The 16,958-nt window shown below is 40.3% G+C and overlaps 1 protein-coding gene across 4 annotated transcripts in view; it reads left to right on the top strand.

The window, feature by feature from the left end:
- Nucleotides 1-16,958, top strand: part of INTS9 (integrator complex subunit 9) — a 123,454-nt gene that overhangs the window by 70,378 nt on the left and 36,118 nt on the right. For all 4 annotated transcript variants that reach the window (XM_025393804.1, XM_025393801.1, XM_025393800.1 and 1 more), the window contains 2 exons: nt 4,985-5,105; nt 5,877-6,011. In XM_025393804.1, the coding sequence (XP_025249589.1) occupies nt 4,985-5,105; nt 5,877-6,011 (256 nt within the window). The remainder of the gene's footprint in view (nt 1-4,984; nt 5,106-5,876; nt 6,012-16,958) is intronic.

The raw sequence follows: 16,958 nt of genomic DNA, 5'->3' as shown, positions 1-16,958 counted from the left end.
TTACATATTGTGTATGCTGTTACGCAACTAAGCTGAATAGTTGTGGTGGAGACTGTATGTGATCTGCAAAGCTTAAAATACCTGCAACCACTTATGGAAAAGGTTTGCCAATTCCCAATTTAGAAAATTAAGAATTTTAATTCTGGTTTTAAAAAAAGTTTTCTACTTCCCTTTTCTGTGTTCTGTCTTTCTGCAACTCTTGCTATTAGATGCTGAACTTCCTAGATTGTCATGTAAATATTTTTCTCTCCTCTTTTCCATCTGTTTTTCTTTTTGTTTGTTCTTCTGCAGAATTCCCTTAACTTCATTTCCCAAGCTTTCTATCCATGTTTCATTCCTGCTGTAATATTTTTTAACATAAATTCTTCTGATTGTTAAATTAACCTTTTTATTGTAATATAAAAGACAGATATTAGTCATGCCCATAATCCCAGCACTTTGGGAGGCCACGGTGGGCAGATTGCTTGAGTCCAGCATGGGCAACGTGGCAAAATCCCATCTCTACAAAAAATAAACCGAGCCGGGCATGGTGGCACACACCTGTAGTCCCAGCTACTTTGGAAGCTGAGGCAGGAGGATCACTTGAGCTTAGGAAGTTGAGGCCGCAGTGTGCTGTGATTATGCCACTGCCCTCCAGCCTGGGTGACAGAGCAAGACCTTGTCTAAAAACAGCAGCAAAAAAAAAAAACAAACCCAGAGATATCAAAACACACAAAACTAATATATTGCTTAATAAATTACTATACAGCAACCACTCTTAAAGCCACCCCCCCAGTCAAGGAAGAGAACATTCCCAGCAACTCAAAAGCTCCAGTCCAATCACAGCCCCCTCTGAAATATTGCATGGTTTCAACTCATTGGGTGGTGGTGGTGGTGGTGGTGGTGGTGGTTTCAGCTGAAATTGTCCCATCTTTGAACACTGAAAGCCTTGTCAGGTGTTGATATGGTTTGCCTCTGTCCCCACCCAAATGTCAACTTGAATTGTATCTCCCAGAATTCCCACATGTTGTGGGAGGGACCCAGGGGGAGATAATAGAATCATGCGGACCAGTTTTTCCTGTGCTATTCTCATGATAGTGAATAAGTCTCACAAGATCTGATGGGTTTATCAGGGGCTTCTGCTTTTGCTTCTTCCTCATTTTCTCTTGCCACCCACCGCCATGTAAGAAGTATCTTTCGCCTCCCGCCATGATTCTGAGGCCTCCCCAGCCATGTGGAACTGTAAGTCAAATTAAACCTACTTTTCTTTTTTTTTTTTTTTTTATTTGAGACGGAGTCTCACTCTGTCGCCCAGGCGGGAGTGCAGTGGCTGGATCACGGCTCACTGCAAGCTCCGCCTCCCGGGTTTATGCCATTCTCCTGCCTCAGCCTCCCGAGTAGCTGGGACTACAGGCGCCCGCCACCTCGCCCGGCTAGTTTTTTGTATTTTTTAGTAGAGACGGGGTTTCACCGTGTTAGCCAGGATGGTCTTGATCTCCTGACCTCGTGATCCGCCCGTCTCGGCCTCCCAAAGTGCTGGGATTACAGGCTTGAGCCACCGCGCCCGGCCTACTTTTCTTCTCAGTCTCAGGTATGTCTTTATCAGCAGCATGAAAACAGACTCATTGTCCCCTAGGTCATTTATTGTGACCCTCATAGTGTTTGATTGTTTCCTTGCCATCTGTGATAGCAGGATGTTTAAGACTCTTCTTGTACATTCTCTTCCCTAAATTACCCATTTCTCCAAGAAACCCTGGTTTCTCCAATGGGAAGTGGAATTTTAAGATCCCATTTTGGTTGTTAGCAATGCTCATTGCTACTCAATTGGTCATTGTTTCTAGTACTCTTTAGAGAACAGAGCATATATATTTCCCCCCACTTTCTTTTTACACTTGTACCGTATCTGTGTTGTCAGAATATATATTCGTTACATACTATCCTCCCTTCCTTTTAACCTTCATTTAGTCTGTCAGCTACTAGCAACTGTATATTTAATGCTCACTACTGGCCCATTCATACTGGTTTCTTTAATCATTCTGATTGTCTGAAACTCAGTCTTCAGTAGATTTCTCGGGATGGGATCACAAGAACAGTATTCCCCGAGTTCCTGCATGTTCATAATTGTTTCTCTGTGATCTTTGGCCTTGAAAGTCAGTTTTGCTAGATATATAGTCCTTGGCTTGCATTTTCTTTCTTTGAGTATCTTAAATATGTTCTCCTATTTTTTTCTAATATTAAACATTGCTGTTAAAACCACTGATAAAATCTAATTTTCTTTCCTTGGTAAGTCACTTGCTTTTTTCCTAGATCCCAAAGGTTTGCTTGTTGTCTAAATACTTTCACAGAATATGTCTGGCATTCATTGTTCTGGGTCAGTATTCTCAAGTGTGCACTATGTTCTTTTAGTGTGTAGTTTCATGTCTCTTTATTTTAGTAATTATAATATTTAGTAATTGAATGTTATGAGTATTAATTTTTATTCTCTCACTTGGTTTTCTGTTAGGGACTACTATTACCCTTATGTGGCATCTTGCTTATCTGTCTTCAACATTGGTTTCTTTTGAATTGTTTAAATCTCTTCATTTCTTTTTGCTATTTTTTCTTCCCATTTTTCTTGTGTCATTATCTATTGTGTTAATCTACTCTTGTGTTTCTGTTACAGGTTGAGTGTCCCGTATGTGAAATACTTGGGACCAAAGTGTTTCAGACTTCAGATTTTTTCCAATTTGGAATATTGCTGATTGAGCATCCCAAATCCCAAATCCAAAGTAATCCAATGAGCATTTCCTTTGAGCATCATGTTTGCACTCAAAAAGTTGCAGATTTTAGAGCATTTCTGATCTCAGGTTTTCAGATTTTTTTTTTTTTTTTCTGAGAGGGAGTCTCTGTCACCCAGGCTGGAGTGCAGTGGTGAGATTCTTGGCTCACTGCAAGCTCTGCCTCCCGGGTTCAAGCGATTCTCCTGCCTTGGCCTCCTGAGTAGCTGGGACTACAGGCGCCCGCCACCACACCCAGGTAATTTTTGTATTTTTAGTAGAGATGGGTTTCAGTGTTGCCCAGGCTGGTCTCAAACTCCTGAGCTCAGGCAATCCGCCCACCTCGGCCTCCCAAAGTGCTGGGATTACAAGTGTGAACCACCGCACCATCCAGGTTTTCAGATTTGGGATGCTCAACCTGTAGTTTAGTCTTCATTTCCAAAGTGATGTTTTCTTTTATTTCTAATTCCGTATTGAGTTCTGTCATGTCATTTATAAGCTTTGCTAGTTTTTCATGTATGTGCCTCTTTCGTGTTTGTATAACTTTTAAATCTTTTTCGCTTATTTTGAAATTCTGATGTATTGTTGGCATGCTTTCACTCTCTGTATGACATTGTATTTCTAATTTCTAACAGCTCTTTTTATTCTCTTAATCTTTTTTCTGTAGCAATCTCTTCTCATTTCTTAGCTATACTATCTTATTTTTCTAACGATAGTAAGGACAAGCTGTTTAACTTAAAGTTTTCTTCTACCTGCCTAATTTATTTCTTCTAATTTCCCTACCTGCTCCTCTGCCCCCATTTGAGGCCTTTATTATTTTAGAGACTTTTCTCAAATTTATGGTAGTTCTTGGCTTACTGGCTCATGTTTAAGAGTTGGAAAATTTAAAAAAAAAAAAAAAACTAATTAGAAAGTCTGAGTGCCATGAGTAGGGCTTATTCAATTCCAGACTTTACCATAAAGTAATCTGGTTGAGCTGTTTCTTTGTGGAACCCCCTGTGTTAGGATCTCTTCATTAATTTTTTTTCTTTGAGGCTGATCGGATTCTTCAGAGAAGATTCTTTCAGCCCCCTACCCTGGAGGGTATAAGCTTACTCATAGTGCTCTGGCAGCCAAATGAAGAGAGGAACATTGTTTCTCTAAATATATGAATTTTTGTTTAGGAAGGCTGCCTCAGTTGATGGTTTCCCCTAGTCCAGATTTCTATTTTTACTCCCTCCAGAGAACAATCTCTGGTAGCATATCTGAGAGGAGAAGGGATAGCTGCTGAGCTATATGGAAGGAATGAGAAGATCTGGAAGGTTCTAAGAATCTCATCTATTTTTTCAACAATTCCTCTTGTTTTTAGATTGATTCAACTTCCAGATATACCTGTTGTTTTCAGTTGCCATACTTTTTGTGGGTTCTTCTGTAGAAATTAAACATTTGCATTGAACTTTCCTGGGCCTACTAAGTCAGTTATCATTTGTCTTTCTGCTTTCTAAAATGCCTTGCTATTGTCTCTTTTCTCGTTCTCTTTGTCTTAACGGTGTGTGTGAGTGTGTGTGTGTGTGTGTGTGTGTGTGTGTGTAGCCCTCCTCTATTGTTCAGTGTTGTTTCAGGAGAGAGAGGAGAGGCTAATGGCATGCATTCATTTCACCCCAGTACTTGGACCTGTATTGTACAGTGAATGTCAGGGAAGTTACTCTTCAGGTCTCCTTCTGATTCTTTTGGAGCAAATGATAAAACGTTTTTCTGTTGACACATATTGGGCAACATAGCAAGACCATGTCTCTATTTAAAAGAAAAGAAAAGAAAAGAAATGGCTGGGCACGGTGGCTCACACCTGTAATCCCAGCACTTTGGGAGGCTGAGGCGGGCCTGTCACAAGGTCAGGAGGTCGAGACCATCATGGTCAACATGGTGAAACCCCATCTCTACTAAAAGTACAAAAAGTAGCTGGGCATGGTGGTGGGCACCTGTAATTCCAGCTACTTAGAAGGCTGAGTCCGGAGAATCGCTTGAACCCGGGAGGCAGAGGTTGCAGTGAGCCAAGATTGCACCGTAGCACTCTAGCCTGGTGACACAGTGAGACTCTGTCTCAAAAAAAGTAAAAATAAAAAAAGAGAAACGATCATAAAGGAATCCTATGAACAATTATATGCCAGTAAATTAAACCATTTAGATCAAATGGACAAATTACTGGAAAGGAATGCTGTAGAACATGAAGAAATGTTCACCCGGTAGTTGATATTGTGATCCATTTGCAGGCTGTTACCTTCTCCTCTCAAGGATGCAGTGGAAGTGTCAACCTGGAGAAGATGCTATACAATGCAAGAGGTGAACTCTGCCCTTAGTAAAATCCAGCTGGTGGGATATTCTCAGAAAATTGTGAGTATTCATATTACATTTCAGTCATTTATGAATGCTTTCCGTTCATATTGTTATTGTTTCGAAGGATCCTATAGTTACGTTTTTAAAGCCATTCCGTTACTGAGGATCCAGAGCCTCTGTTCTTTCCTCCGTTCCAGTCAGGAACAAGGGCCTAACACCTAACTGAAAATGAAAAAGGAAAGCCAAAGCGTATCTTTGGTCTGTATGGTAATATTTCATCTCTCCCTTTTAATTTGTGAACCTTGAGTGCCTAGGGATATGGAAGAGGGCTGGAGCTCTCAGGTGACAAGTACAGATTATAGGATTGCTTTCTATATTTGGAGCGTGATGATCTCCATCATCTTTCTGTTTTCCTTAAACTTTGTAGTTTACTTTATTGATTGATTGACTGAGACAAGGTCCCACTTTGTTACCCAGGCTAGAGTACAGTGGCACAAACACGGGTCACTGCAGCCTCGACTTCCCAGGCTCATGTGATCCTCCTGCCCCAAGTAGCTACTTGAGGACTACAGGCATGTGCCACCATGCCCAGCTAATTTTTGTATTTTTTTTGTAGAGACAGGGTTTCGCCACGTTGCCCAGGCACCGGCCTCAGCCTCCCAAAGTGCTGGGATTACAGGCGTGAGCCATTGCACCCAGTCTCTGGTTTACTTTAAAATATTTTTTGTTTTTAAACTGAGGATATTTCTGTTGTTTTTCCCTCCAGAATTACCTTGTGTGACTGTCACTGTAAGCTCATTGCACATTCTTACTGTGGTTCTCTTTTAGGAGCTTTTTGGTGCAGTCCAGGTGACGCCTCTGAGCTCTGGCTATGCCCTTGGGAGCTCCAACTGGATCATCCAGTCTCATTACGAGAAAGTGTCTTATGTCTCTGGATCCTCCTTGCTTACCACACACCCCCAGGTAATTCCAAATTCTCTTCTTGCAACTCAGCTTTTTGGTTACTTAACTCAAATTCGGAATGTGTCCAGGGTACCATCAGCCATTTTTAAATCTTCCCAATTTGGTTTTCTACAGATACTCTCTAGCCAAGGTAGACTATTTGAATCCCAACATTTTGGCCTACAGGTTTCTCTGAAATAGTCCTGCTACCTTGAGGGTCACCACTAGGGTTCTGAAATTCCCACAGTCCTTCCAAAGACCATAGCCTAATGTGGGACACAGATAGTTATGCATTTACTCAGCAAATATTAGCTGTTTAAAATCCTTCCCAAGGGCCAAGTGTCAAGTGTCATGCACACATCTGTGTATTGGGGATTCAGTGGTGACCAATGGGCAAAGCCATTCTTGTGGATCTTATGTTGTAGGGGAGTTGATAATGTTGGGGAGAGGATGGTGTATAGTAGGTAAAAAAATAAAGTGTATGGCCATTTCCAATTGTGATACAAGTACTGAAAACAGTAAATCAGGATGATTTTCAGAGTGATGGAGACTGGTTTAGATTGGGTGCCCAGGAAAGCCGGTGGGAAGATCTCACTTAACTGAGATCTGGAGAGGTAAGCCATGTTGGCTGGGCGCAGTGGCTCACACCTGTAATCCCATCACTTCGAGAGGCCAAAATGGGATAACTGCTTGAGCCTAGGAGTTCAGGACCAGCTTGGGCAATATGGCAAAACCCTGTCTCTACAAAAAATACAAAAATTAGCCGGGTGTGGTGGCACATGCTGTGGGCCCAGCTACTCAAGAGGCTAAGGCAGAAGGATCGCTTGAGCCTGGGAAGCAGAGGTTGCAGTCAGCCGAGATTGCGCCACTGTACTCCAGTGTGGGTAACAGAGTGAGATTCTGCCTCAAGACAAAAAAAAAAAAAAAAAAAAAAAAGTCTGGATATGGTGACTCATGCCTGTAAATCCCAGCATTTTGGGAGGCCAAGGCAAGTGGATCACTTTAGGTCAGAAGTTCGAGACCAGCCTGGCCAACATGGTGAAACCCCGTCTCTACTAAAAATACAAAAATTAGGTGTGATGGTGTACACCTGTGATCCCAGCTACTTGGGAAGCTGAGGCAGGAGAACCACTTGAACTCAGGAGACAGAGGTTGCAGTGAGCCGAGATCGTGTGCTGCACCCAGCCTGGGTGACAGAGCAAGACTCCATCTCAAAAAAAAAAAAAAGAAAGAGAGAGAAAGAAAAAAGAAAAACAGAAAAATTAGCCACGTGAAGCTGTGAGTGTGTGTATTATAAAGGGATGGCCAGTGAAGGGCCCCTAAAGCAAGAATAATCTGAAGGGCAGAGAAGGCTATTGTGGTCTCAGTATGGTGGTCAGCAGTGAGGTCCAAGAGAGTGGCAGGCACCATGTCATGTAGTGCTAGCAGGCTGTGAGGAAGAATTTTGGTTTTATTTTAATATGGAGAGGGAAACTATTGGAAAGTTTTAAGTTACTCATTCCAGTCATATTTAGCAAGAAGCCCAGCACATATAAACATTGTTATGAATGTGATACTTACTCCTTTTTAGGTATTTCTAAATAATTTACTGTTCATTTCCTGAATGTCGGTTATTTCTATGTTTGTAATAGGGAGTGGGGGACATTAGTTAGCTGTTGAATGGGTATATAGATACATTAGGTAACTTGTGGGAGTCCATATTCCATTTATTTATCTACATCTATTTACAGAGAGAGAGAGAGAAGGTCTTGTTCTGTCACTCAGACTGGAGTACAGTGGTGCAATCATAGCTCACTGGTAATCTCAAACTCCTGGGCTCAAGCAATCCTCCCAAGTAGCTAGGACTATAGCCACCACACCTGGCCTATTTATTTTTTAACATAACCTCAAATTTTTATTGTCTTCATAATACAACCAAAAATGAAGGTAAGAACTGGATCACTTGGCGTTTTCTCCTTTTATCCCTTCCCAGTTAAAAATGCTTATATCTCTTAGTAGCCAGCATTCTCTTAGATCTGCAGTTGGGCCCAACACTTAAGCTTTAGCACAATCTCATTTGTAGTTTTAGCCTTTTTCCAGAAGATTGGCTTGGTCTGCCTGCGTAGCCACTCCTTCCTGCCATTAAGCCACTTTCCCTCAGCATACAGATCATCTTTGCCCTTCTTGTACCGTGTCACTCTGTAGAGTTGGTGCTGACCATGCTTCTTACACAAAGTTCAGTGGGTGTGAAGAACATTCACCATGTTTGTGAGAGCACTATCCATAAGTCAAGAAATTATTCATCTTTTAATTACAAATAAAAATTGTATATATTTATGGTATGCATGTGTCTTGATATATACATGCATTATGGAATGGCTAAGTCAATAATTAACAGGCCCATTTTAATATGGGGAGAACCATGCTGTGCTCTAGTGGGGAATAATAGGATGTCTGAGCTGCCATTCTGCATTATTTCTTTATACTTTCTTTTATAGCCAAGTTTCATCTCAAGGTCTAGAGGGGACGCTGCTATTTTTTCCTGCATCTAGTGGAATTCTGGGCCCTTCCTGGTTATTGAAATCAAAAGCCCATCAATGTCACCATCATCTGGTTCATTGAATCAAAATTTTTTATTGGCAGCTTCTATCATTCCTGATGTGTTCTTCCATAAAAGACAGAAAGATGACTTGGCTGCCAACTCTTCTGATTTGTCCTGCTTAGTTCAAAGCCTTTACAGTACTATTGATGTAATTTCCAGTAAATTATTCTTACAAGATTCATAAATTTAAAGGGAAAATAATGTCTTGAAAGTAATGAGCAACATACCTAAGTAATTAATTTTAATTTCTAGCTGGCGACCTGTGTTATATGTAAAAAAGAAAAAAATTAGATTTTTCTTTACCCACGTAATTGGATTCTGTGTTGAATTGGCAGGGATGAGAAAAGTTTTGGTTTGAAAAACTTGATAGTCTAATTGCACAGTTAGCAAACTGTGGCCTGGGCACTAAATGTGGCATGCCACCTATTTTGGCATATAATATTTTGTTGAAGTACAGCCACACCCGTTTGTTTATGGAATGTTTATGGCTCAATATACACCATAGGCTGGACAGGGTGGCTCATGCCTGTAATCACAGCATTTTGGGAGGCCAAGGCAAGATGATTGAGCCCAGGAATTCAAGACCAGCCTGGGCAACATGGCAAGACCCCATGTCTACAAAAAGTTTAAAAAAAAGAAGCCAGGTGTGGTGGCATACGCCTGTGGTCCCAGTTACTCAGGAGGCTGAGGCATGAGGATTGCTTCAGCCTGGGAGGTTGAGGCTGCAGTGAGCCATGTTTGTGCCATTTGTACTGTAGCCTGGGCAACAGAGCAAGACCCTGTCTCAAAAAAAAAAAAAAAAAAAGTTATAATGGCAGAATTCTACTTTAAATGTTACAGCAAACTTTGCTAACCCCTGGTCTATTTGAGTAGAATCTTTACTAACTAGGAAGAATATCACAGGCTGCTGTAGAATTCTGATAAACATAGAGAAATAAGGCTTTGGATTAAGCCTGAAGGCAGTAAGAATGGAGAAAAGAGTTAAAACATTGGCAGGTCTTTAATGCAAGAAATATTTGTTGAATGCCCACTGTCTTCAGAAAAGAAAGAATAAAAATTAGAGATCTTATGTCTGCATGACATTGAGAATGGTGTTAATGGCCACTAATCCAGTTAACAAGGAAGAGTTGGCAGAGGGCCATTTGTTGCAGAAGAGGGTAGTAGGTTTCATGAATGTGAATTTGAGAACATTAGACAAATGGAAATATGGGGCTGGAACTGGGATGTGGAGGCAAGTCTGGAGACAGACTGGAGAGTTGTCACATTTTAAAAATCTAACTGAGCATGATTGCTCATGCCTGTAATCCCAACACTTTGGGAGACCAAGGTAGGCAGATCACAAGGTCAGGAGTTCAAGACCAGCCTGGCCAACATGGTGAAACCCCATCTCTACTAAAAATACAAAAATTAACCGGTGTGGTGGTGTTCACCTGTAATCCCAACTACTCAGGAGGCTGAAGCAGGAGAATCGCTTGAATCTGGGAGGTGGAGGTTGCAGTGAGCCGAGATCGCACTATTGCACTCCAGCCTGGGCAACAGAGAGAGACTCTGTCTCAAAAAAAAAAAAAAAAATCTAGATAAAGGGCCGAGGGCCAAAGACTGAGCCATAGGGAACTTTTACCAACAGACAGTGGAAGGAAGAAAAAATAGTCTTGTGTAAGAATGGTTGGAGAGTTAAAGGAAAATTGAGGCCAAAGAGTGCAGCCTCCCAAATGGAGAAGGAAGAGAACTAGCCTTTACTGAGCATGAGGTCTCAGTATTAATTTTTTAATGGATTTGATATTTAGCAACCATGCTGAATTCTCTTAATTCTGATATTTATCTATTGATATTATCTTGCAATGAAGTAACAGTTTTCTCACCTCTCTTCTAACCTTTGTATCTTTTATTTTTCTTATCTTGTGACTGAGCCCTATAATACTGTATTGCACAGCAGTGATGATAGTGGACATCCTTGTCTTGTATAAGACTGTAAAAGGAAAGCTTTTGTAGTTTCTTCGTTAAACATCATGCTTACTACACCATTTTTATTTGTCAAGCTAAGGAGTGTCTCCTTTATCCCCAACTTTCTGATTTTTTAAAAGTCAGATGTAAGTGTTATACCTTGTCAAATGCTGTTGAGCATGTGCGATCAACTTTGATTTCTCTCCTTTGAGACCATTAGTGTAGTGAATTGCAGTGTTAGCTTTGCTCACATTCAACCTTCCAGTATTCCTGGGATAAATCTTGCTTGATTACAATCTATTATTTTAAAAATACTCTCCAGGAATGAGTTGGTGAGTATTTTATTGAAGTTTATAATCTATAGTCATAGGTGAAAAATGGGCCCATACATTATTTTCTTATACTGCCTTTGTCAGAAACCAAGATATGTTCGTCTCATAAGGTGATTTGGGAGCCTTTCCCTCTTTTTCTAATGTCAGAAAAAAATATATGAGGTAGGGATTATCTTTTCCTGAAAGTTTGGTCAAATGTTCCATAAAACTGTCTGAATCTGGATGACCATTATTGAACTACGTTTTCTGGGCCAAAATTGTGCCAGAATTTTGGCAGAGATTTGTCCTTTTTGCCTAGGTTTTCAAAATCATAGGTATAGAGCTATTTATAATCCTCTTTTATTTGTTTAACCTTTTTGTGTAAGTCTGTTTTCATTCTAAATTTTATTTTCATCATCTTCTTGATCAGACTTGCCAGAAGATTGTCTATATTATTGATTTTATTCAAAAAATAAGTTTTTGCTTTTAATTGTTTTGGTTGTATTTTCATCCTTTGTTCTGCCCTTTATTTCCTTCCTTCCTTCTTTACTTCAGATTTACTGTTTTTACTAAATGCGTTTCAGTGTTTGCTTTTCCACAAATGTATTTAAAGCAACCAGTTTGTATCTTAGTATAATTTTACTCTGTTACATTTTTGATACGCAGTGCTTTGTCATTCATCTCTAAGTATGTCATAATATTCTTTATAATGTTCATGATTTAAATAACCAAAGGTTATTTTACAGTATAATTGTTTCTAGTCCATCCAGTCTGATTAGACATAGGATTAGAGGAAATTTTTTTAAGCCTATGTTTCAAGAGTCTAATCTTTTGCATTATAATAAACATATCCTGATGGACTGAAATTTGATTAGGCTTCCTTTGAAGCACAATCTATTTTTGTAAATGTTCTCTACGTGTCTTGGAAAAGAATGTGTATTCACTGTTGGGTAAAATATTTCTATATGTATTTGAGTGTTTTGCATCATTCAAGTCTTATATCTTTGCTTAACTACTGATTTCTGAAAAGGGTGTGTTTTTGATTATTTCTCACTGTAGTTTTACCAATTTTTAGTTTTTAATATTTCCATGCTGTATACTCAGGAGTCCATATAGTCATGATCATTATATTTTATCAATCAGTTATTTTTATGAGGATGCTTCAATGCTTTCCTTTTTTTCTCTATAAAAACTGCATTAAAAGCCAAGAGGCTTTTTCCCAGGTTTGGTTTGGTTTTTGTTTTTTTTTTTTTTTTGAGACAAGGTCCTGCTGTGTCACCCAGGCTAGAGTACAGTGGTGTGGTCTCAACTCACTGCAGCCTCTGCCTCTGCAATTCAAGCAGTCCTCCCGCCTCAGCCTCCAAAGTAGCTGGGACTACAGGCACATGTCACCGTGCCTGGGTAATTTTTGTACTTTTTGTAGAGACAGGATCTTCCTGTATTGCCCAGGCTGGTCTCAAACTCCTGGGCTCAAGCGATCAGTTCACCTTTGACCTCCCAAAGTGCTGGGATTACAGGCATGAGCCACTGTGCTTGGCCGGAATTTTTTTTTTTTAATCTAGTGTCTCTTGGTTGGTGAGCCTGTTTGTATTTCTTGTGATGGCTGTTGTAGTTTTGCCATCTTCTGTCATGTTTTTAGTTCATTCTTTTCCTAGTCCTTTCTTGCCTTCCTTTAGAAGGGTAAATTTCCTTCTGTATATGTGAAAATACACATTTTATTTTTATTCTTCTGAGGTATTTCTTAGTTTATTTTTTCTGTGACTATCTTACTTATCAGTATCTGTATGTTTCCTCCCAAAGCCACACTGTCCTCTTGTCTCCCCCATCTTTCTCTCTTCCTTTGTACACCATACCCCATGCTGACCATGGTGAAACCATCTAGAATTTTAGTTCTGGGTCATTTAGAATACACATAGGGTGGTGAATGTATTCCTTATTGCAACAACAGTGATCTTCATTGAGATACATTGTAAGTTTTTCAACCTTACTTTCCATATACAGGATCTCATAACATCCTGCTAGATTGACTTTTTTTCTTCCAGGAATACTTGAGGAATGGGAAGGAATCTAGAGGGTCTTGAAGTGGTAAGCCTATGAGGCCTTGATTATTAAGAGTGTCTTTAATTTTTTCTCACATTTAAATGATAGCTTGGATGGATTAAAAATCAAAGGCAAAAAAACTTTGATAGGATAAAGCTTTGGAAATACGACTTCATTTTCCACTTGTATCACTTGTTGTTGTTAAGAACTCTGAAGGCATTTAGATTTGTGTTCCATTATATGGGATCTGCTTTTAGAATTTTCACTTTAATATTTGTATGTTTTACAATGATTTGTCTTCAATGTGTGTTTTTCCTGTTAATATAGTGTCTGTGAGATCTTCCAGTTTCCTTTAACTTAAAAAACTTCTTAGTCATATTTTAAATTACTTACTCCTGGCTGATTTTCTTTTTCTTTTTATGGAATTTCTAGTATATAGATACTGACACTTTTGTGTATTGCATGTCTTTTTTCTTGTATATTTCCCATCTACCTCATGAAGCCTCCTGAAAAAAATCTTCCAGCTCCTGAATTCATTCTCGGCCATATTCATGCTGCTCCTCACACAAACATACTTTTGTTCACAGTATTTCTAGATGTTTCTCTTTACACTTGCTCATTTTAATCTCCCTCTGTATATTTTTTGGGACATTGTAATACATATATTCCTACTGTGGTTCACTAATTCTCCCTGTGGAGATAGATTTTAGCTCACAATGTTTAGTAGGTGCTGCCTTCCTTGGTGGTCTTGTTTGATTCCCTGCGAGCTCTCCTTGCTTGACCCTCAGGGCCCCTCCTCTCATATCTCTGCTTCAGACATTGTTTCTCCTGAGTGTCTCCCTGACTTGTCACCACTTTGCCCTTGTGGTGTGAGGGAACAACCAAGGAGTGGCTTAGTGTTCTGTGAACCTTCATCCCGCTGTTCTGGCATTTCCTTCCTCACAGAGTGGGGGTTGAACCGGCCACAATCTGCCAACTGTAATATGGAGGAAAGAAAAAAGGACAAAGGGTTTTTGCGCAACCTCTCCTCCATCCGCAGTAGAAGCTATTGCCTGCCCTTTTGTCCTCATTCCAAGGCCCCTAGTTTCCCCAGGAATTTATTCCCCAGGAATTTATGATTTAGTTTCTCACATTTGTCAGCTGCCTTTGCTTCTGAGCACCTCTGTCATCTCAGTTTAGATTCTGGGAGTGTGGCAGAGCACATTGGCTCACGCCTATAATCCCAACACCTTGGGAGGCCAAGGTGGGAGGATTGCTTGAGCTCAGGATGTTCGAGACCAGCTTGGGCAACATAGTGGAACCCGTCTCTACAAAAAATCAAAAAAGAAGCTGGGCGTGGTGGCACACGCCTGTGGTCCCAGCTACTCGGGATGCTGACGTGGGAGGATCACTTGAGTTAGGGAGGTTGAGGCTGCAGTGAGGTGTGGCCGCACCAGTGTGCTTCAGCCTGGACCACAGAGTGAGACCCTGTCTCAAAATAAGTAAATAAAAATAAAAATAAATTCTAGGAGCATGCCAGCAGCTCATGCCCATGTGTGGTCTTGTCAGGAGTCATAGTAGATGTCTTATTTTGAAATAATATTATTTTCTTCTATTTCTGATTAGAAAATTTTAATTTGTATTTATTGTAGTAATTTTGGAAAATACAAAAATCTCAGAGAAAAGATAAAAATTGTATGAATCCTAACATTAAGAGCTATTTGCAGCCTGCTTTTCTGCTCTTTCTGATGAACTGTGTAGTGAACTTTACTTAGGTCATCATGGATTCTACCACATGACATATGATACCTGTCTAGTGCTCTGTCCCGTGGATATACCATGAAATGTTTAACTCTTTCTCACTGTTGGACATTGAAATGGTTTAAAACTTTTTTCCTGAAAAAAACTTATTTCAAACAGTTGTATAGTCCGCCCAGAAAGAGGGCCCAGGACACAGTTTAAAAATAATACTAATAGAACAACACAAGCAGCACCTGTTGGAAAGATCCCACAAATGTATTGGCAATAACTAGCAAGCACTTTTGATAATTGAAGTCGTGGCCTTTCTGACTGTGGAAATCAAATGAATGGATTTGCTTGTGACTTTTGAACCTGTATTTGAATACTACATTTTGTATTATGTTGGTTTGAAAAGGCAACGTAATAGTCATATTATTTCAATAGCTTCTTGGCTACTCTGCCTGACTTCAGGGGTAGACTTGAGTTTTAGATGTGAAACTCCCCAGCATAGTATAGCAAAAGCTACATATACCTAGACATTAGGGCTTAGTTTTATAATTTATTTATTTATTTTTGAGACAGTCTCACTCTGTTGCCCAGGTTGGAGTGCAGTGGTGTGATCATGGCTCACTGCAACCTTAAACTCTCCAGGCTCAGATGATTCTCCCACCTCAGCCTCCCAAGTAGGTGGGACTACAGTGCACCAGCACATCTGGCTAATTTTTTTTTTTTTTTTTTTTTTTTAGAAACAAGGTTTTACCATGTTGCCCAGGCTGGTCTTGAACTCTTGGGCTCAAGTGATTCACCCATCTCAGCCTCCCAAAGTGGTGGGATTACAGGCATGAGCCACCACGCCTGGTCTGGTTAGTTTTAGAAACTTATCTATAATAGATTGTGACACTGATGTCCTTACCAGGCTAAGATTTGAAGTATGGAAAATTGTAGGGCACGGTAGAGTATTTTGTTGTTACTCTTGGCAGTATGTTTTCATTTGTGTTTAGGTTTAGTTTGTTTATTGTTTTGATCTTTTCTCATCCTTCTGACCACAAAACAGACCTGGAAAGGTACCCATCCTACCCCTTTAGCTCTTACCTGAAGGCCTTGAAGACTCTCCAACACCTTGGTCTCTGGCCAGGAATAAATTTGGAAAACCAGGCACAGCCAGTCAGTGGGCTGTTTCCTTCCCACGTAACTTTTGGCCTTGAAGCTAAGACACGTGGTTCCCTAGTTTCTAAGGCTCCTGTGTCTTTGAGGAAGAAGGGGAGGAGAGATTATTTGAAAGCAAGGGTTCCACAGGGGGATGTCTGCCTTCAAGCAGTGGTTCTTAACATTTTGTGGGTCATTAACCAAAAGCCTGATAGTAATAATCTGATGAGAACTACTCCAGAAAAAGTAATAAAACTTTTATGCACATTGACACAGACTTCGCTTTTTATTTCTGGAGACCCTGAGTTTATGGAGTCCTCAGAAGACCATTGTTATTTTTCAGGTTAAGAATCTCTGGCTTAGAATTTTGGAAAGAATTTGTTTAAGAAATGAAGTAAAAGAAAATGAATTGGCATTTTCCACCCAGTCATTCCCTGAGCTTATGATGTTTTATTCTTCACTGTGGGAATTCCTTCTTATCCATGGGGTTGGAAGATGGTGGTTGGCCTATGAGAAGGTCTCCTAGAGCTGGCACAATTCCCACACCTGTACTTCATGATCCTTTTCCCTTTGAAGGTCAGGGGAATGCTCCGATTGGCTCATTTTCTTGAAGTCTTAAAGACTCTGGCACTGGTTGGGCCTGGTGACTTGCGCCTGTAATCCCAGCACTTTGGGAGGTCGAGGCAGGAGGATTGCTTGAGCCCAGGAGTTTGAGACCAGGCTGGGCAACATGGTAAAACTCCATCTCTACAAAAAGTACAAAACTTAGCTGGCCATGGTGGCATGCACCTGTGGTCCCAGCTACTTGGGAAGCTGAGGTGGAAGTCTCGCTTGAGCCCAAGGAGGTTGAGGCTGCAGTGAGCTGAGGTCACGCCACTGCACTCCAGTCTGAGCAATAGAGCAAGATTCTGTCCCAAAAATAAATAAGAAATAAATAAACAAAGACTGGCAGTAATGTAGTTTCTTCTCTTAAATCTAAAGAAAATATCTTAAATTTGGATTTCTTGAATCAGGTTTTTTGTTTTTTGGGTTTTGTTTTTTGTTTGTTTGTTTGTTTTGAGACAGGGTCTTACTCTGTCACTCAGGCTGGAGGGCAAGGGCATGATCTCAGTTCACTGCAACTTCTGCCTCCTGAGCCTAAGAGATCCTCCCATCTCAGCCTCTTGAGTAGCTAGAGGTATAGGCGCACACCACCATGCCAGCTAATTTTTTTGTATTTTTTGTAGA

This window comes from Theropithecus gelada, chromosome 8, assembly GCF_003255815.1.
Source record: "Theropithecus gelada isolate Dixy chromosome 8, Tgel_1.0, whole genome shotgun sequence".
Classification (NCBI taxonomy): domain Eukaryota; kingdom Metazoa; phylum Chordata; class Mammalia; order Primates; family Cercopithecidae; genus Theropithecus; species Theropithecus gelada.
Note: the sequence above shows the minus strand (reverse complement) of the source record. Positions and strands in the feature narration are given on the sequence as shown.